Genomic DNA, 20377 nt, shown 5'->3' with positions numbered 1-20377 from the left:
TGAGTGAAACAAAGAGGGCAGTAATAGCTTTGTCCTTCGCCCATCCAACAAGTGATCTATCAACCATTCAAAAGGCCATTGTTCAAAGACAAAGAACTGCAAAGAATCATTAGTAACGCCTCACTGTCCAATACTCTATATAATGTCCAAGATACCTCGGAGCCCTAATCTCCGTCTTCGATTCACCTCACCATCCACTTCACCCAAAGATATCAAATATCTTTACGATCTCCTCTATCCAGGCCCGACCCTTTCCCAGAGAACACAATGTTAGTCCCAAGTATGTTCATCTTTTGCCCCACGGGCGAGCCTCTCCTGGAACAGTCCAGTCGGCGAGGAGCCGTCCGCTGGGTTAGCGTAACTTTCACCACGGAGGAAAAGAAACTGGCAGATACTCGTCTGATGCAAATCATGGAACAGGCCTGCCGCGACGGGAGGGCGATCATTACGTTGTCCCCTTTGCATCATGATGGTCTTGATTGTCTGTCTCTCCCTGTTTACGGTGCTAACCTTTCAGATAAGATGGTTCGTTGGTTTGCTTCGCACAATGCTTGGCTGCGGTACAAGGATATCTTAGATGGCTTGGTTCGTCTTGACCGGGATCGTATCTTTAGTACTGAGGCCGCGACGGCACTGTCGGTGACTATCGAAGATTAATTCTATTTGAGTTAATTGGGAGGGCCTTGCTGTTGGTTATACAGAATAATTTTATCATATTTTTCTTTCTCTTCCTGATTCAAGTACGTATGTTCATTGGACGTAAAGCATAGATACCATTAACCATGCGGAATGGCCATATTTGCGACTTGTAACTTTTTGGCAATTGGCTATAGAGTCAAGGTATATCTTTACTTGTTTTAAAACATTCAAAATTTTAAAAGATGTAGTTAATAATAACTCAAAGTTTTCTCCTCAATGCCTGATTATTTCTCAATTCTTCATTTAGACATTTCTGTACCGGGGCCGGACATGTCTATATCACGGGTTATTCCGGTGCCCTACTTTCACCACCAAGGTACTCCAAGCCAGCATCCCGCTCCATCCATTCTGCTGCATTCTCCGCCGTGACCCAATGACAATGAATAATAAATCCGCTATGATTGGAACCCACTGCCAAGCCTTGGCATGTACGTCTCCTAGTTTTCTCTCGGAATCCGCCGCGTAGAAGCTCGACATTTTCAAACTGTGACTGCAGTTGGAAAGAACGGGATGTTCTCGGAGAAGCAGAATACCGTTGTTCAAACCATATCGGAAGATGCCGTCGAGGAAGCCGAACTGTCTTTCCAATTCACCAAAGAAGAACATGCTCTCAGGTGGTGGGATGCTATGCGCAAGTACTACCCCGCCATTGGCTGGGGACTGTTCATGAACCTGGTCTGTCAATCCAACACAAAATCCATCTCTTTCCTAACATTCTCAGGCAACTATCCTTAAAGGCATTGACGGAGGCATCGTGCGCAGTATAGTAGGTCTCCCCGTCTTCAAGGAGACATACGGGTACAACCACAACGGGAAATACATCATTGCCGCAGAATGGCTATCAGCCTTTAACTACGCGAACAACATCGGCGCCATAATCGGCGCTCTCTGTTCCGGCATTGCCTATGATCAATTTGGGCCGCGGCGCATGACAGCCGGCTGCTGCGTGCTATCCATCGCATTCATCTTCATCCAGTTCTTCAGCAACACCCCGGCGCAATTATTCGCCGGCCAACTGATCAACGGATGCGTCATTGCATTTTACCCCATCTGTGCCTCGGCCTACGTCGGTGAAGTCACGCCGCTGGTACTGCGCGGGTTCGCAGCCACCATGACCAACCTGGCTTTCTCGATTGGGTCTCTGATCGCCTCGGGCATTCTCAAGGGAACGGAGAGTATGGACACGAAATGGTCGTATAAGATCCCTATAGCGGCTCAGTGGGCTCTTCCGTGCATTATGCTGCTTCTAGTAGCCTTCTGTCCTGATCCGCCTTATTGGCTATGCCGGAAGGGCCGCCACGAAGATGCCATCAGGTCTCTGCGCCGTCTGGGCACGTCTGCTGTCGATACCACGAAACAGCTGGCGCATATCCGCGAGACTCTCCGTCTGGAGAAAAATCTCGATGGAGAGAGACCTAGTTATCTCGACTGCTTCCGGGGAACGAATTTCCGCCGCTTGATGATCTGCGTGATGGCGTATGACATGCAGTCTTTTACTGGCAATGTGTTCTTTCTTAGCTATGCTGTTCACTTCATGGAGCTGGCCGGGTTGGATGCGTCGAGTGCTTTCTCGATGAATATTGGTCTGACGGCGCTCGGTCTGTTGGGAACATGCATATCCTGGTTTTTGCTTTCTTATGTTGGCCGCAGAACCATGTATCTCTTCGGCTGCTCGGCTCTAGCAATCGTGTTACTTATCATTGGCATTGTCGATGTCGTCCCGCGGCAGACATCTACCACTTGGGCACAATGTGGTCTTATGCTGGTCTGCACCTTTGTGTATGACCTCAGTTTAGGGCCTTTTTGTTATGTGCTACTTGCTGAAGTGTCATCTGCCAAGCTTCGTGGTCTTACTATTGCGCTTTCCACTGTTACTACCTTTGCCTGGTCGGTTGTATTTGCGGTTGTTATTCCGTATGCCATGAATGAGGACCAAGGCAATTGGCGTGGCAAGATTGGATTCTTGTTTTCGGGTCTTAGCGTGCTTTGTGTCATCTACTGTTTCTTTTGTATGCCGGAGACTAAAGGACGGACATTTGAGGAGCTGGATATCCTGTTTGAGCGCAAGATTCCCAGCCGAAGGTTTAAGGATTTCAAGGTCGATATTGATGTTGCTGGAAGACGTTTGGAGTGAACGGCTCTCGATATAAGTTTATGTTCCCATAGACGACACGGACGTTAGACTTCCACAAACGACCATTTAGAAACCGAATCTGCTATACATGTGCTAGATCTTGAAATCGCAAATGGGTTTCTTCACAGCAATTCACGGAAAAGTCATCCTCAGGGTCAGATCACGAATGCTGATTTCTAAGCAGAGATATGTAAGCTTTGGCGCTAATTATACTTTCGCCGACCGTGAGCTTATATAGATGACACTGAGTCCGGTTCTGCAGTGAAGCTAACCGTCTCCAAAGTATAGCAAACAGCCCAACATGACCCAACCAAAGATCAAAGCCGTGTTCTTCGACTTCATGGGGACCTGCCTTGACTGGCACACCAGCGTAGTCCAAGCTTTACCCTCAACCATCCCACAGGAAGAAGCCTCCAAGCTCGCCCTCGAATGGCGCAGACAATACTTCCTCGAAAACAACAACCGTTTCGTACAGGGCCTTCACCCCGAAGATATCGACGACACCCTAGCCCGCACCCTCGAAGTAACCCTCAGCCAGTCTCCCACCTCCCGACCCCACATCGACACCGAAACAAAAGCGTCATTGGTCCAGGCATGGCATTCCCAGCCCGCATGGCCAGAAGTCGCAACGGCAATTAACAGTCTCCGCCACGATCTCAATCTAGAGGTCTTTGTTCATGCTAACGGGACGACCCGTCTTCAGCTTGACCTTACGCGTTCGTCCGGGCTGGGTTTCAATATGCTGTTTTCTAGTCAGTTGCTCGGGGTTTATAAGCCTAGTCCAGAGGCGTATGAGAAGGCTTTGCAGTTTGTGAAGTTGGAGCCGGAGGAGGTGGTGTTGGTTGCGGCTCATGCTTATGACTTGCGGGGTGCGCAGAAGGTTGGGTTGCGGACTGTTTATGTTCATCGGTGGACTGATGATGTTGATGAGGACATGGAGAAGGTCAGGTCTGAGTTTGATTTCTTTTTGGAGAATATGAAGGATCTGCCTGCTGTCATTGGGCGGATGTGAGTACAATAGATCGAGTTTCTGTATTTTGCGGTTGTTCATGGATTTGTCCAGTTGATGGTATATTCCTTCAAATTAACAGTGAGATCATAGAAAAGCTCAAGTTGTCATCCGTAGTGAGAAGAGATTCAAGAACGTCTAGATCCAAGCCTGTCAGGGTTCCGCACTACATCCCACTACATGTACATCCCCAAAGCTACACAACATTATTGTGTAATTTGCACAACTATTCACTGCCAAGGCAGGGCTGCAATCTTCCGATGCCCAAACTACTGTATCAGATCGGCTAAAGACGACGCTTTGACAGCAGGGCCAGACAACGGAGCAACTCCGTGGCTCTAGATTGCCCCTGATGCCAAATCAAGGCGATACAGTGCGAAGGAAGACCTGAAACAGTCCTTCGATGATCATTCACTGCCCATCATTGGCGTCATACACGACCCGCAGTTCCACCTCCCCAACTCTCCTCGCAACCCGCCACCCTCTGGACGGACGCCAACCAATCCCAGCGGATATGATTCCGCACCAACATTCATTTCAACCGGGTAGTAATCGACATGCCATCCAATCAGCAGAGGCCAAGATGTCTTGGAGCAAGAAAGCTTCGCAAAATACACTTTTGGCGTGCGCCATGGTAGTAATGGAAAGTCTGGGCGAGTCTTGAGAGGGAAACGGACCAGTTATCAAGCAAAGGGGGCAGTCGTTCAGACAGACAGCCGACACTCCAGCACCGAAATCCCTCGGCTCTCATTTTGCGGGGAAGAACTTGGGCGCGGCTCGGGGTCCACTCCCCACCAGTCGCTCAACGTGGAACATTTCTGCGAATGAGATGTCTCAATTGACGATCCCTGCCCGGTTATTCTAGCAGTGCGAATTTACCTTCTTGGCTTGGTGGGGGAATTCCGGGGATGTGGATTCTGGGGTTGGAAACAGGGAGAAAAGATGGTGGGAGAGTATAAAGAGGACGGTGGATCTATGGGGGTTATGTCTAGAGTGGATTCTCTTTCTCGTCTTTTCTTCACTGCAGGATCTCAATTGACCTTTTCAATTCAACTCTTGCATATTCTCTCAAAATGTCAGACGACAACATCAGCGATAAACACGACACAACAACGGCAGAAGTCCTTCGACGCTACCAGACCGCCGACAGCGTTTTACTACCAATTCCACGCGATGCATTCGAAAAGCTGTACCTGAGCCCGAAGACGCCAAATGCCGGCAAGTTGCGTTCAACATTTGGTAACCCCACGCCGATCTCATTGATGGGTTTCTTGCTGGCTGCGACACCCACTGCAATGCTCACTATGGGCTGGCGAGGCGCAGGTGGAAACGGCGGTGCAATTTTGTAAGCGCAATAATGATTGACCAGATAATTGACAAGTGCTTACCCAGTATACTCTACTCTCAGACCAGTTTACATCTTCTTCGGTGCAATGGTCCAGATATTTGGAGCAGTTGGTGAATGGATTCTCGGCAATACATTCTCGTGTGCGCTCTTCTTCACATACGGTATGCGCAACAACCAATCCTTCCATATATCCATAACCAATCCGCTAACCCACCATCACTACAGGCACGTTCTGGCTAGTACAGGGTACATCCATGATGCCATTCTTCGCTGTCGGAACCAACTACTCCCCCACCGGCAATTCGCTCGAAGGAATGCAAACACCAGAGTATAATGCAACTGTCGGTACGTCATGTCCAATCTACAAGTCATTCCACAGCCGACAGGATCCAGCTAACCGAAATCAATAACACAGGCTTCTACTACGTAACCCTCGCAATCCTCACATCCGTCTACGTCATCTGCTCCCTCCGAACAAATATCTGCTTATTCCTGGCGCTGTTCCTGCTCGTCATTACATTTGGTCTGTTTGCGGGTACATACTTCCAGCTGGCTCTGGGTAATCTGGTACTCGCGGCAAAATTACAAAAGGTACGGTTGATTCTTTCATCGCATGCGCATCAGTTGTATTTATATGCTTACATTGGTATCTATAGGCGGCGGGAGCATTCAACTTCGCGCTGTGCATACCGATTTGGCATATCTTCATTGCGCAAATTCTTGATGCGGTCGACTTCCCTATTGCTTTGCCTGTCGGGGATCTTAGCACGGTTATTCTGGGGAGGAGTCAGAAGGCAAGGAGGCAGGAGGTTGAGGGTTAGTTTTCTGTTATTGTAGAGTCCTGTCTTTCGATCCAACTATTCTTGGAAAATGCCAGTATGCTCAGGCACAAGATGAAGCTATAGCTCTACTGTATATTAGATTCTCGCTGCTGTTTGTGAGTAAGTGCACGAACTCGTAGAATGATCTTACCGACCCCACGAAACCAAATGTCAGTAGTTACCCGTGGACTTCATGCAAGCTGACGTGAGATCATCCATACGTAAGCACACTCAATGCGAATACGCATTTTTATAGTAGAGTGATACGCACAGACAAGGAAGAATCCCCTACTTCTCACGCGTGTATGCAGTACAAGATAGATAGCAACACGCGGACCCCGGAAACTCAAATCCCGGCTTGTTCAACAAGCACGCGAAACTTCAGTCTTATCCAGCTCAGATATCACATTCATATATCACATTCAGATTGTCCTCCTATTTATTGAATAGGCCAGCTCGGGGGGTACAATGTGAAGTGGTGGCGGGGCAGATTGCACTCTTGAAAGCTCACTATAACTTAACGTTGAATTTAACAAACACATGATCGGACTTCATGCGTAAGATTCGACGCGCTGTTACTTCATCTAAGCGCTATATCTTGGGAAAAGCAGCACGTGCTCACTTGGAAACTATCACGGCTGCTGAACTCGACCTGGATCTACTTGTGAACATTGGCGCATTCACGAATAGGAATTGTTGCGGGGCGTGTCCGACCATAGATCTGACATGAGCTGACCTTGGCGAAATGGAAAGGTTGTTCTTTACCTGTGGTAGTTGTGGACTTATTAAATGGAGAGTCATGGAGTACCTAATTCTCACTGTTCTCTTCCAAGGTTTTGAATGAGAACAGGCACTGTTGCATTATCCGCGCCTACCTTGGCGACGTTCTTAGAAAACAAGCCTCAACAAGCCTTGTTCAAGCAACAAATTCAAAAGACTGCCAATCAAATGGCCTCGAATCAACCGTACATGTCCCAGGGATGAGCACATACTTCATGTCCAAATTTGGAAATCCGCCTAGTTCCTGCAAATAAATATCCAGCTGACTTGTAACCTCTGTTATTCTTGACGCTAATTTCATATTGACATAGATAACGTTGCAGGGCTGCTGCAACCATTCATGTATGATATGCTTGACTTATGTGGTTGCCTGTCAATTCTGGACTACTAGTGACAAGTCGTTGCTATGTTTCTAGTAGATATGTATGCTCTTGCTGATTGGGCTGAGGTAAGCTGCAACAAATTGAAAGCGACATTGTGAACGATGGGCACCTTGCCACATGTTCTCTAAAGAAATTGGGACATGATGTTTTTCATAGCTCAGGCGAATAGTAGATCTGGAACTGGCGCCACAGTGACCATTAGAGAAAACAGTCATGTTGGATCAGCTTGGTCTATAATTATAGATACGCAAGACATGAACGCCCAATTCCGAGCTAAATTTATGGATATGGATGGCCTTATCTCCGTAATAAAGCTGCCTAAAGTCAATCCAATCCGGGGTAAAGATCAGTAGATCGCAGACGCAGGGATTGGCTTTGAGTTATGCGCTCCGCCACAGCTCAAGTCTAGGCAATCGTCATTCCTCCCTTTCTTTATCCAGTACACTCTTCCTCTTCCTCCCCTCCTCCTCATGGCTCATCTTCCCCAACAATGGCCCTACTAAAAGACTCCCTAACAACAATCTCATCCCTCTCCAAACTCCTCTTCCTCTCCTACATACTCGACTGGATATTCATAATGTAAACACCACTCCAACAACCCATCCCCCCATTCAACTCTTACCAAACTAACAATCCCGCAGCGGCATCGCCCTAATAGGCTACGGCTTCTACAAACAACACCCAAACCAGCACCCCTTCAGCCTCACCGACCCAACAATCTCCTATCCGGAAAGCCCAGAAACAGTAACAACAGCAACCCTCATCCTAGTCGGCCTCCTCGCGCCAGCAGCCCTAATCTTCTTAATCAGCGCGCTCATCGTACCCGGCAGCGTAACTGCTCCATCAACCACCCACCCCAAGCCTAGACTGCCAGCCGCGCACGTCATCCGGCGCAAGATCTGGGAATGGAATGTCGGGTGGATGGGGCTGGCGCTGGCGCTGGCGAGTGCGTGGTGCGCGACGCAGGGGCTGAAGGTCCTCATTGGGAAGCCGAGGCCTGATCTGATTGCGCGCTGTGATCCGGATTTGTCGGCTGTGGATCGGTTTACGGTTGGCGGGCTCGGGGGTAGGGTTGATGGGGCGCCGGTGCTTGTTTCTTGGGAGATTTGTCGCGATCAGTCGGATAGTTTGAGGATTGATGGGTTTGCTAGTTTTCCTAGTGGGCATTCTTCATGTGGGTACTTGTTTCTTTCTGCTATCTTGTTTTTGTTCTCTAAGATGGGTGGCTTTGGATTGGTGCTGATCTTTGTTTCTAGTTGCCTTCTCGGGACTGCTTTATCTGACCCTTTGGCTGTGTTCCAAGTTCTCGGTGGGATTCCCTTATTTGCCGCATTATCCAGTTGAGGATCAGACCTTTGCGGATGAGGCAGCTTCTGTTCGGAGACGGGGCGCCGCACCGCCTGTTTATCTGATGTTGATTGCGTTCTTCCCGACGGCGACGGCGGCCTTCATTGCTGGATCGCGCTGGTTCAATTATCGGCATCATGGCTTTGATATCCTGTTCGGTTCCGCTCTTGGCATATTCTTTGCCTATGTTGGGTTCAACATGTATCATTTGCCAATTCGCCGCGGCGCGGGCTGGGCCTGGGGTGCGCGCAGTCGCAGGAGGGCTTTCCTGCGTGGGATTGGGTTCCCTAGTTCTCTTGGAACTGATAGCTGGTCGTATACACACGACATGGGCGTGGGCACGCACGCCAACGGTCATAGTAATGGTCTCGGCACTGATATCGAGATGGCGCCTCGAGGTCGAGATGCGCCATTGGAAGGCCATGCCAAAGCGGGTAGCAGCTCTGGCAACGGTGCCAGGCTGGATGAGTGAGACGAGGAATGATTGTGAAACAGAGGGAGGTCATGACATGTGCCTCGCTGCGCCCTATATCCATACAACAAACATATCTATAGATCATAATAAAAGACAACCTCATTATACCATCAACGCCGTAACCTCATAATATTCAGCCAGTCAGTACTAATCGTAAGAGTACTGACCACAAAATGCATTCATCGCCAACCACCAACCCTCCCCTCATCCCACCTAGCCTTGGCCTCCTTCCGCGCAGCTAACTTCGCCGCCTCACCCCGAACCCTCCTAACCCAATCAGCAATCTCCTTCTCAGTCGCACGACCATGGTCATGATGATCCTCGTCAAGGAAGCTCTCCTCAACAGCATGACAAACAGCCTCCTGCTCGACAATCGACGCACTGTACCGCTGATACAAAGCCTTGGGCGACCAAGGTGCCAGGGCAGCATCCATCTCGGCTTGTTTTTTGCGCCAGGATACTTCAAGTGATTGGTGCGTTAGGAGCATTGTCTCTGTTGAGGTGCGCAAGTCTGTGAGGTGTTTTTGCACTTCTAGAACGCGGGTTGCTAGGTCTTTGTTTGTTTTGATGAGCGCTTCTAGGGCCTGTTGGCGCGCTGTGTAGGATGGATGCGAGGCTGAGAGGGCTGAGAGGAGAGATGGGTCGTTCAAGAGGGTTTGGAGGTCGATTGTTCTGTTAGGGTTAGTGGGTGAGTAAATGGGTCAGGCTTGTGATGGGTGTTGGTGGGTGGGACGTACGATTTGTCTTTTACCAGGTCTGGAAGCCAGCCTTCTTCCATCGTTGGTGGGTTTGGGAGTGTTGGTGGCGCGTTGGTGTATGCTGTTGGGTCTGGCTGGTAGCCAGCGGGGAGCGGTGCCATTGACATGTTTTGCGGGGTGCCACCTCGGCTGGCTTCGTGGCTGCCGGGTTTTGGAGGCGGCGGCGGAGGTGTGTCTGGGTTGACTGGATTCATTTGGGCCGAGTAAAAGGGCGATTGTGGAGGAAAGGGGGATGGTGGTTGAGACATGACGGAGTTGGGAGTTGGATAGTTGGGGAGGTGAAGCTCGGGGAGAGGCAGCTCAAGCTTGGCGGGGCCGACTCGGAGATCTACACATCTACATCCACACCAGTCGAGGCTCAATTGTTGGATTTTGCATTGTATGCGGGTATTTATTCGTGATATCATTTAAGATACAAAAGGGTTGGTAATTGCATCCTCATGCACCAGCTTAAATGCTTCATGTGCCAGTTCCTGACCGGGGGTCATGCCAGGGTACCCATTGTTCGAGTACGTATTGTTCGAATACGTATCGTAGGATCGTCAAAGATCAACTGGGCTTCTTGGCACTGGTGTTGCCTTCGGTGTGAGTGCACATCGATGGCGGCTCTCTGAAAGAGCGACGTGATGCAACACAGGGAGTGATCGGAGAAAGATATCAAGCCTTCTCCCCTTACTCAGTCCGTCTGCGCAGCTCCCGCTCCATGGCCTCAATATTCGAGCCCGCCATGGCGTCCTTAACCAGCTCGCGAACCTCATTCTGCACCTCCTCACTATAGTAGTCCTCCCGGGTTGCAAGTTCCTCAATGCGTCTCTTGAACTCAGGATCGGGTTCACTTGCTCCGGCGGTTGCCTCATCTTCAGTCATGGTTCCAATGTTGACTTTCATGTCGCTATTGGGAATGCGCGGCGGGGGGTTCAACATGCCCGAGTCTGGCTGGGCCGGAGCGCCACCAACAACCTCACGGAGGTAAGCAATGACTTGTGGGGACTCGTCGTCCGCTTCCATCTTCTCAACTGCCGTGAAGTTGTCGGATTTGTTCTTGTGATTATAGTCCACCTTCAATTCTTCGACCAAGCAACGTGCGATCTCGGGAGATTCGGTCACGAATAGACATGTCTCCTCATCTTCGTCGAGAAGATTGACGTTGACGTGGAATTCGTTTACCAGGGCGCGCAGGAGGTCGACGTGTCCATATGAGGCAGATGCGTGCAATAGAGAATAGCCAGATTCATCCTGGTATGATGCGATCGAAGGATTGGCACGGAGCTGCTCCAGAACTGCAGTGGGGTTGTCGGCGGCCAAGACGAGGATGTTTGACTGGACCATGGTGAGTCAAAGGATAATTGATCGGGCTTAGTTGGGCGAGTTAGTCGACTCAAGCGAATCGGTAGAATGTGTGGAGTGAGTCAAGAGGAAGAAGTTGGCGAGCAAAAGAAAAAAAAAGCCGATAAGAGGCTCTGCCCGCCTTTCTGCTTTCGCTCCCCGCAGTGACACATTCTGATTCTTTGTTTGATGACTCTTGCATGACTCAACTTGGATCGTGAGCTTTTTGTGTTTCTTGTCCTGTCTCTTGTTCTACCTCCTGCTCATTTTCCCTCTTTTTATCTGTTCCTCTGTTCCTGGTCTCCCCCGCCTTGGATCTGCCCCTCCATCAGCTCTATATTCCCTACATCGCGACAACGCTCGCGGATGATGGCGACTCAGGATCCCTCCCGGATTGCACAGCTGGTGCACAGCTTGGAAGATGCGCGCAAACAGTCTAAGGGCGACAAGAAGCAAAGGTACACTTGTAAGAAGTCAACATTCACCGTCGCTGGCACCAACAATGTGACTGTGGATTCATGGAAATTCCAAGATTGGGACTACAAACGCCCTGATCTTCCAACTTACGCCCGTGGTCTCTTTACCACCCGTCGGAGGGACGGCATTCCCGAGATTGCGACCCGCGGATACGACAAGTTCTTCAATATTGGCGAAACAACGAATACCCAATGGCACAATATCGAGAAACATACCAAGGGCCCTTATGAGCTCAGTGTAAAGGAAAATGGATGCATTATCTTCATCTCTGCACTCGAAGACGACAAACTCCTGGTCTGCAGCAAACACTCCACTGGAGTTCGAGAAGATACCGCTGAGAGCCACGCACAGGTCGGAGAGCGCTGGACGGAGCACCATGTCTCGTCAGTTGGTCGAAACATCAAGGATCTCGCACGTACTTTGCGCAAGAATAACATGACAGCTGTTGGAGAGCTCTGTGACGACAGCTTTGAGGAGCACGTTCTGGCCTATGATGAGGCTGCCTCCGGCATTTACCTCCACGGTCTCAACTACAACCAGCCCGGATTCCAGACAGTGTCTTGCGACAAGGTGCATGAGTTTGCTGATGCATGGGGGTTCAAAAAAGCCAAATTTGAGGTCTTTGATGATATCTTCCGAGTACGGTCCTTCCTTGAAGGATGCGCCGAGACTGGTACGTGGGATGGACGTGAAACTGAAGGCTTTGTGATTCGATGCCAGCTCAGCGACAATGGAACCGAGCCGTATCGCGATTGGTTTTTCAAGTACAAGTTCGAGGAGCCATACTTGATGTACCGCCAGTGGCGTGAATGCACCAAATCCGTCATTGGAGGGAAGCTCCCCAAAATCAGAAAGCACGAGCAGATCACACAGGAGTACCTACAGTTCGCCCGCAAGAAGCTAATCAGGGACCCTAATATGGCCAAGGACTATCTCCACAATCACGGCATCATCTCTTTGCGCGAAGAGTTCTTGAAGGAGCGAGGACTGAAAGGATCAGAGATCATTGCCATGGAAGCAATGGCCGAGGCCAATACGAAGGATACTACCCGCAACATTGTCCTTGCTCCTATTGCTACCCTCGGATGTGGAAAGACAACAGTGGCTCTGGCTTTGGTCAAGCTCTTCGGATGGGGACATGTTCAGAACGACAACATCCCCAAACAAAAGAACAAGCCTAAGAAGTTCGCGTTTGAAGTCAGCCACCTCATGTCTGACCACCCCGTTGTCATTGCAGACCGCAACAGCCACCAAAGACGCGAACGTAAACAACTCATGGACGATATATACCCTGTGATCAGCGATGCTCAGTTTGTCGCTCTTCACTACGTTCATGAGCCAAAGGGCCAACTTTTGTCCAAAATCAAAGAAGTAACCCGGGAGCGAGTACTGGAACGTGGCGACAATCATCAGTCGATTCGAGCTGGAACTATTTCCAATCATGAGACCATCGGAATTATGGATGGCTTCCTTAAACGCTTTGAGGGAATCGACACTACCCGCCAGCCCGACGAGAACTTTAGCCATGTCATTGATCTCGACGTCTGTGCCTCATCTCGCGAGAACCTCGAGACGGTTGTCAAAGCCCTCCACGCCGCCTACCCCAAGGTAGTCCCAAGGATGCCAACATCCGAGGAAATCGACTCCGCAATGAGCGCCGCACTCAAAGATTACCACGTTGAGACAGATCTTAGCTACAGCTACGGCGGAACCCAGAAGCTGAAGAACAAAAATAACGCCCAAACAACAAACACCACCTCCGCCCAAATAGGCGCAAGTGAATCCCCCTTGGACCCAGCAACCCTCTCCAAAAAGATCGAATACTTCAACATCTCCCTCCCACCCAAGGAGATCACAGCCGTCCTCAGCTCCATCTTCCGCAACTCCGATCCCAAAACCGCCCACCTCTACAACCAGCTCTCCCAAACCCGCCGCCTCCAACCAACCTTCCACGTAACCCTCATCCACCGCGCCTCAAAGAAAGACAACCCCCAAATCTGGGACTGTCTAACAGACACCTACATCAAAACCCAGACCTCCACCCCATCCACAAGCGCACCCCAACCCCCTCCAACACTGGGCACAGCCCGCGTCCGTCTAGAGCGCCTAGTCTGGGATAATCGCCTGATGGCCTTCGTAGCACGGATCCTGCCTGCCAGCGGGGACGCAGAATCCGACACTCCTGCCATGGCGCCTGTTTCTGATGCCGATTGGCCTTGCGCGAATCCCATTCCGCATATTACTGTCGGCACGGTCTCACAGGATGTCAAGCCGAAGGAGAGCAACGACTTGTTGAAACGGTGGGTTGAGGTTGGCTCTGGCGAAGACAGTGGCATCTTTGAGGCGGAGATTCCGGGTGTCAAGATTGTTGATGGTGTTGTTGGGCTGGTTATGAGCCGGGGGAAGTAATGAGTGTTGAACTTGATGGTTCTTGCTTTCAGTATGGTCATGATCTATATCATTGTGGCTATCGTTTTGATTAAGTTACCATCTGTGCATTTTGTTACTTATTTGTGGTTTCTTTATTTGTTCGGTGTGTTGTCCAGCAAGATATTTGATATCCTCGTGTTCTTCGCGCCGGTATAGGCTTTTTATATCTGAAATGGACTCTCATATACGTATGACTTACGTACACTTTGAGCAAGGATACGAAATCTCTTCCTTTATTTCCTCCAAGTAGTTCTTCGCCGAAATCTTTCATTCAAACAATCGTTGACATAGAAAGTTTGCAAAATCCAGTCAAATGGCTGGCTACAATGATATTCCTCGTCACGTTCAAAGCAAAGTGCTTTGGTACAAGAAACACGGAGCAGCCACGCATAGGTTATCGAACGACTCTTGAAACCCCCGAAGACCTAAAATATACAGACAGAGACAGCGGGAAGAATGCACTCCCTATGACTGTGAATACAAGCAAGGCTACCCAGAGACGATCCGGTTACTATTCCGCAAAGAAGCCAATTTCAACTCCTACTGGGGTAGATTGTATTGCAGCTTACTTCGAATAACGCCTTCAAGAGGCGATGAAGAGAAAGAGCGAGCGCCTTTGGTCGACGAAGGTGTCGAGGAGTCGACATTGAACGATATCCTAGGTTCTGGGATTACACTGCCGAGGTCTTGCTGATTTCATTTACTCCTTTCTTGGATGATATGGGTCATAGAGGAATCACGATACACTGCGAGACACTTGTATGGCAAAACCGTATGTAGTTTCACAAAGCTGGAATATCCTAAAGTGATTCGACTGCGAAGTTGAATACGTTTACGTTGATGGATAGACTTGTGAAGGCGCTGGATACTTTAACTTATAGTCATCTTTTACGTTGTGTTTCTAACTGAGAATTTATCCTACGCGGATTAGATACTGCTAGTGTGACGGAGATGTGAGTATTTGATGTTATGAGAAAGCTAGACAAGGATCTCGCTTTGAATATGTATACACAAGGGAAAGGCTCACAATTATACTAGGGAGTATGAGCAAAACAAAGAGTCGTTACACTACAAGGCTATGATGCCATGCGAAGTCTTCAGAGAGCGTAGGGTGGATAGAAGTCAAGGCCATATTGCAGGAACCAAGGCCCACGGCAACCTGACCCGCTTGCTCGCCATCTAACCACTAACCCAGGCAGAAACGCGTGAGGCACCAAAGCGACCCATGTATTGCAAGCCAGTGCTTCCCATGGGGAAATAGCTGACGAGGTACCAGACCAGAGCTGCGAGTTGGAAGATGGAGGAGATCAGCGTGAGGAGGAGGTTTTGGAGCTAGAGAATGGTCAGTAAATGGATCTTTGGAGTGGTAGGTCCTGCTCATTCTGATATAGCCGGTTGAGACGGTGAAGAGATGTAGCTGGAATACGCGCGAGCACGAGTGCACAGAAGAAGAGCATATGTCAGGGACGGTGAGACAGATAGATCTCGACGGTTCTGGACTTTGGACGCTGTCGCACCGGGGTGTGGCGGACAAGGTGAACTAAGGAAATTCTCATCCAAGACCCGCGCGGTGTGGGACGTGGTACAAGAGTCGAGAAGCCGACGGGAAAAAGGGTGGGAATAGCTAGGTTCGGATCTAGCCAGCGGGGGCATGACAGACGGTAGGCAGGTTGCACTGGGCGATGGACCAAGGCTGCAAGATTCCCCTTTTCCCGGTGCTGCAGTGCGACCATACCTCATGCTTGGATAAAGGGATGTGCAACAAACAGGGAAATGCAAGGATGGAGTTCGAATGGAAAGATCGGCAAGGCCAAAGATAGAGCAAGACCGAAATGGGTAAGGGGCTTAGAGCTCCAGGATGGAATAGGAATCATCGATTTACTTACCCCGATAGCAAAGTACAGAGTCAGCGCGATGGATCCGAAATAAGCCGCTGTGAACGGAAGCCGGGGTCCCGAGACCAGGTGTTTTGCGTACGACCAGGGTCCCATGAGGACCGCCCATGATAGCAAAAACAGGACTGAGCCGACAGACCATCTAAAGAAGACTTGTTAGCAAGACATGTCCAAGACAAAGCAGAGTGCAGCTCTTGGCATGAGGCGCAGATATAGGCTTGGATCTGGACGAATCACGTCGCAGGACGAGCGATGTATGCGCACATGGCCCTGGCCACAATCGAGGTATGACCTGGGTGGTCGCAGCTCGGGATTTGGGTGGTGGTCCAGGAGCATGAGAACGCCGGAAAGAAAAAGAAAAGGGCAGGGTGGGAGGCCATAGCTAGAGGGGTAGCTCATGGAAGACAAGGCCATATAAGAAGACTTACAAAATGGCAAATTTGCGGGGCTTGAGTGACAAGACAGGGAATAAGAAAAAGCAGATCATGAAACAGACTGCAGCACCCAGATTACATGCGCCAAAAATGAGTAGACGGTCCCACCGACTCACTATACGCAGTCAGTCTTAGTGCATTTCTGTCTCCTCTCCTGTCGGATTACAACCAGTCAAACAAGCATGATGTAAATGAATCCTGCCGGCGCAGGAACTGCAATCTCATCACCTGGGCTCACATAACGGTGTACGGGACGATCGGAGGATCAGAGGGTCACAAGCCAAGGGTAGAACTTACAAGCAAAGAAGCCCTCTTCTTCTTCCCGACGATTGGCTGCGGGTAGAGGAGCCCCGGGGCCGTCATTGTGAGTGGGCAGTTGCACGTAACCCCCCCTCCCCGAACGGGTTTAAGGACTGTAGGCGCGACATGAATGGGGTGGATGATGACGCGCCAGTGCGGACGGGAAGATCCGGATCTCTACGCGACCACCCTAGTGAGTTGACCGAGTCGCGAAACGAGTTATTGGCCATGATTGATAATCAAGTAGTAAGTTGGTATTCCCAATTGAAAGAAGCAACAGAGGGGGCGTGCACGGCTGCGTCTGCAGAGGAGGCCCGTGGTCCAGGAAGTCAAGACCGAGAAACAACGTCTGCAGGGACTATGCGAGATGGAGTGCAGATGATCTGCGACGGGTGATGGCTGATCGTCGAGGATTGGCTGGGGGGCGGAGAGCAGATCAAGCTAGCAAGAGAGCAGATGACGAGTGCGCCGAACGCGGCTTCAGGTTCTGCTTGTAGTCAACGGAATAGACTCAAATTTGGCTATCTTTGAGGAAAGTTCGCCGACGCGAAAGGATAACAAGCTCGCGAGGGAGTATGTTCCAGAAATGGCAAAATGACGGCAGCCTTATGTTCTCCGCAAAAAAAGGTTGCCTGTTCTGATAGGCAGCCCAAATAATCAGCTTGCCCAGGTGCGTCTTAGGTGGCTTGGTTCGGCGCGGCCCCAGTGGATCGTAATCGAGCGACGTTCCAGCACAGTCCAACGAAGCGGAAGATAGGTGGGAAGCGTTGGAACCTTCCGAGCAGGATCCGAGAAAAGGTGGGAAGCGGACACGGCGCAGGGAATCGACAGCTGCTGATTGGACCAGGAAGCGCTACGCTATCGATGAAGGAGGGGGAGAAGACGAGAGGGAGGGGGGAATCAAGGTAATGACGAGATGGCGCGAAGCTACCGATGCGACCAGCCCGATCGGCGATGACTAGAGCTGTCAGATGATGGTCCAATAATCAAGCGAGCTGTATAGAGCGTAAAGATACCCTATAGACTGTATGGAATGTATCGAAGGTAGCAGTACACACCTGTTGATCAGATTATGTTGATATGTTCGGAGTTGGGAACATGGACGGGGGGAAGTTGGGGGGAAAGGGGGCTAATGCCCAAACAGGACTAGCGTGGCTCTCCCCAAGTATACTTCACTTGTCTGGCAAGTATTCCTTTCTTCTTCATTTTCCTTTTTGTTTTAGCTTGTTTCGAACATCTCAGATATTGTACATACATTCCCCTCTTTCTGCGCTTCGCGCCGTATCCGCTGGAATTTGTCAAACTTTCCAGCTCAGCCTAGACACTGCGGTCTAAGTTTCGGGCTAACTTATTGGCCACTCTACCGGTTTCATCTGGTGCCCAATATTTCTCCAAATTCTTGATCGTTGTGGCTGTTGATTTGACAGTCTTCCCTTGCATCCTCCCGTGGAGCTTGATATACCGGAGGAGATGTGTTTTGAAACTAGCTGGATCCGAGATTGCAACCCCCCCTCATAGGCGTGCGGTCATTAGTGGCCGTCCGTTGTCGATCCTCCATGGCTGGTGCGCACCCTGTTGGCGATCGGTAATATATCAGTGCAAATCGTATTGACTGAAGAATCATCCCCAACTGATAACGGACACCATTTCCGGGGGTCGTATCGGAAGAACTCCCTTGCATAAAATACACCGTCCTATGTCGCTACCCGCGTACGACATGGAAATATCCGATAGTCCAATCCTCCTAGGTCACATCGGCTCTATTTTAGCTCTCTCCTTCACCCTGCTTTTTCAACCTCTCTCCTCCGAGGGGTATTACCCCGTAGAATGTCCGACGCACATGAGTCGGACGCTTGACCTCCCCGGAATGGAGGACACCCTGCAGCACGATGTCGTCATGGTCAAGGTCCTGTGGTCCTGTGCGTGGATCGGAAAGACCTTCACCATGCACTCAATATATTTGACTACCACTGCATGGCCGTGGAGATTCGGCGTGTATCGCCAAACCTTGACGGGACGGGACGTCTGATCCATTTTCCCCTCCCAAATCCCGGAGATCACTCTCCATCCGTCGATCTCGGACATCAGCTCCAGTGGCTCGTTGGAAAGTTTGGCGATGTGGCTCATTCGCTGGTGAGGTGTATGGATCTTGATCACCATTGGCGGGTGTTCTAAGACACATTCCAACCCCTCCAATCGTGTCTCTCCGCCACATTCTTGAAATCACCTTTTTCGAGCCTGAATCCCCCCCTCCAAAGTTGGTGGTAAATGCCGAGTATCTTGCTTTGCAGGTATGCTGCTAGAGTCTCTGATTATTCTCTTAACCGCCATAGCCCTCACCTACTCAGCCTCCTACGTAAACCCAACCTACAACTGCACCGTCGAAGCGGAGTGATAAGGTCCAAGCTCCCTTAACGGTCGATCATGGTGACGATCGTCACTCCAATATAACCTCTGCACGACATCGCACATGAAGAACAGACCGCACTGGTCCACTTGCAGAGTGATAGGGCTTCTGGTGGGCGGTCTGTGGGTTCATTCACAGCCACATACATGCATGCATATGTGCATGCATACATACGTCGACGTATGTATAAGTTAGTCTTTCCATGGTTGGGGTTTGTTTTGTTTTGGTTTGGTTTTGGGGGTTTTCTTACTCGCCAAGGTTCCAGATAGGGCTTATACATGTTGATATTCTCCGGATGATATCTACTGTCGATCTCATCCAACTCCGGCGTCTCCCGGTCTGGTACAATACGTTGTGCATACCTGCAGAGATCTGCCATGGCCATCCACATGGTGTCATTCGCGGATCTTGAACATGCAAAGTCTCTCTTCCCTATATTAGGGTTTCACTCTGTACGGTATGCTTGTAACCCGGCCATCTGATACATTCTCTGTCCAAGACACCCGTGAGTCATGTCACAGGTGACAAACCTCCCAACGAGCATCATGGGATAGCCGTTTTACTCGATCCGGCTGTATCACCCTTCCCTCCTTTGTCTAAGTGTGCCTTTTTTTTTCATTTCTTTTTATCGATTTTCTTTTATCGATCTGCTGTGCCGTACCCAGGCTCGGGGGTTTACCGTTGCCACCCCTCCACACCCTCTCTGTACATTGATGTAGTAGTCGACTTATTTTAATAAATATATTTGGAGCCCGGTAAGCCTCATCGATTCCCACCGATCGACAGGCTGCATGACCGATGTTGTAATATATCAAATGAGAGATGCAGGAGAGCGCCGCTTGAGTTCATAAAGTCTCCATCCCCCTCGTCTGCGAAACCTGCAAGTGCTTTCACCTCTTCTCGCGTGTTTGATGAGTTGTCACTGCATATTCTCCATCCCTCGCCTTATGATTCGCAAGTCTTGGACTTTACCTTACTCAAGCTTAGCTTTGATGTTACTGCATTCATCTACGGTGTGTGTCTTTTGTTCCTGCATCTTACTCCACGTGTGATGGGGCTCTGCTGTGACGTGTTCATCGATCTATCTTTGTGTGGTGAAGATATTTATATCCAAGGATGTTTGCTAACGTTGACTTAGTCTCGATCTATACCTATCTATATCCATAGGTAAGACCAACACCTGGCCTCATATTGTAAGTGACAGCCTCATATTGCTTTTGTTTGATTCTGTTCTTTTTGTATTTTTTTCTGTCTCCTTTTTTTCTTTTCTTTTTTTCTCCTCTTTTCTCCCACTTTCTTCCGGAGATCCAAGCGGCCTCGTATCAAGAAACGAGTCAAGCCAAGGAGGTCAAGG

At 49.9% G+C, this 20377-nt stretch overlaps 10 protein-coding genes across 10 annotated transcripts; 6 read left to right on the top strand and 4 right to left on the bottom strand.

The window, feature by feature from the left end:
* Positions 1–267: 267 nt before the first annotated feature.
* N7511_005419 (uncharacterized protein) lies at positions 268–657 on the top strand (the record flags this gene model as incomplete). The annotated part of the gene is made up of 1 exon (XM_057127796.1): positions 268–657. The coding sequence occupies one exon, from the start codon at positions 268–270 to the stop codon at positions 655–657; it is 390 nt and encodes a 129-aa protein (XP_056984313.1).
* A 552-nt stretch (positions 658–1209) lies between these two features.
* N7511_005418 (putative MFS alpha-glucoside transporter) lies at positions 1210–2833 on the top strand (the record flags this gene model as incomplete). Its single annotated transcript, XM_057127795.1, has 2 exons — positions 1210–1374; positions 1421–2833. The coding sequence occupies 2 exons, from the start codon at positions 1210–1212 to the stop codon at positions 2831–2833; spliced, it is 1578 nt and encodes a 525-aa protein (XP_056984312.1).
* A 301-nt stretch (positions 2834–3134) lies between these two features.
* Positions 3135–3845, top strand: N7511_005417 (uncharacterized protein; the record flags this gene model as incomplete). The annotated part of the gene is made up of 1 exon (XM_057127794.1): positions 3135–3845. The coding sequence occupies one exon, from the start codon at positions 3135–3137 to the stop codon at positions 3843–3845; it is 711 nt and encodes a 236-aa protein (XP_056984311.1).
* A 1070-nt stretch (positions 3846–4915) lies between these two features.
* N7511_005416 (putative plasma membrane ammonium transporter (Ato3)) lies at positions 4916–6011 on the top strand (the record flags this gene model as incomplete). Its single annotated transcript, XM_057127793.1, has 5 exons — positions 4916–5187; positions 5251–5351; positions 5416–5535; positions 5606–5781; positions 5847–6011. 5 exons carry the CDS (start codon positions 4916–4918, stop codon positions 6009–6011), a joined length of 834 nt encoding a protein of 277 aa, XP_056984310.1.
* A 1653-nt stretch (positions 6012–7664) lies between these two features.
* On the top strand, positions 7665–8993 carry N7511_005415 (phosphatase PAP2 family protein; the record flags this gene model as incomplete). The annotated part of the gene is made up of 3 exons (XM_057127792.1): positions 7665–7753; positions 7816–8348; positions 8431–8993. 3 exons carry the CDS (start codon positions 7665–7667, stop codon positions 8991–8993), a joined length of 1185 nt encoding a protein of 394 aa, XP_056984309.1.
* A 182-nt stretch (positions 8994–9175) lies between these two features.
* Positions 9176–10002, bottom strand: N7511_005414 (vacuolar protein sorting family 37 protein; the record flags this gene model as incomplete). Its single annotated transcript, XM_057127791.1, has 2 exons — positions 9176–9668; positions 9734–10002. 2 exons carry the CDS (start codon positions 10000–10002, stop codon positions 9176–9178), a joined length of 762 nt encoding a protein of 253 aa, XP_056984308.1.
* A 424-nt stretch (positions 10003–10426) lies between these two features.
* N7511_005413 (ankyrin repeat protein) lies at positions 10427–11083 on the bottom strand (the record flags this gene model as incomplete). The annotated part of the gene is made up of 1 exon (XM_057127790.1): positions 10427–11083. One exon carries the CDS (start codon positions 11081–11083, stop codon positions 10427–10429), a length of 657 nt encoding a protein of 218 aa, XP_056984307.1.
* Positions 11084–11446: 363 nt separating this feature from the next.
* Positions 11447–13966, top strand: N7511_005412 (tRNA ligase; the record flags this gene model as incomplete). The annotated part of the gene is made up of 1 exon (XM_057127789.1): positions 11447–13966. One exon carries the CDS (start codon positions 11447–11449, stop codon positions 13964–13966), a length of 2520 nt encoding a protein of 839 aa, XP_056984306.1.
* Positions 13967–15166: 1200 nt separating this feature from the next.
* On the bottom strand, positions 15167–16846 carry N7511_005411 (putative Golgi traffic protein SFT2; the record flags this gene model as incomplete). Its single annotated transcript, XM_057127788.1, is given in 5 exon segments — positions 15167–15319; positions 15874–16024; positions 16311–16431; positions 16614–16708; positions 16719–16846. 5 exon segments carry the CDS (start codon positions 16844–16846, stop codon positions 15167–15169), a joined length of 648 nt encoding a protein of 215 aa, XP_056984305.1.
* Positions 16847–18381: 1535 nt separating this feature from the next.
* On the bottom strand, positions 18382–18743 carry N7511_005410 (uncharacterized protein; the record flags this gene model as incomplete). The annotated part of the gene is made up of 2 exons (XM_057127787.1): positions 18382–18525; positions 18585–18743. 2 exons carry the CDS (start codon positions 18741–18743, stop codon positions 18382–18384), a joined length of 303 nt encoding a protein of 100 aa, XP_056984304.1.
* Between the last annotated feature and the right edge of the window lie 1634 nt (positions 18744–20377).

The sequence above is a fragment of the Penicillium nucicola genome, assembly GCF_028828085.1.
Source record: "Penicillium nucicola strain IBT 29836 chromosome Unknown utg000005l, whole genome shotgun sequence".
NCBI classification, from domain to species: domain Eukaryota; kingdom Fungi; phylum Ascomycota; class Eurotiomycetes; order Eurotiales; family Aspergillaceae; genus Penicillium; species Penicillium nucicola.
Note: the sequence above shows the minus strand (reverse complement) of the source record. Positions and strands in the feature narration are given on the sequence as shown.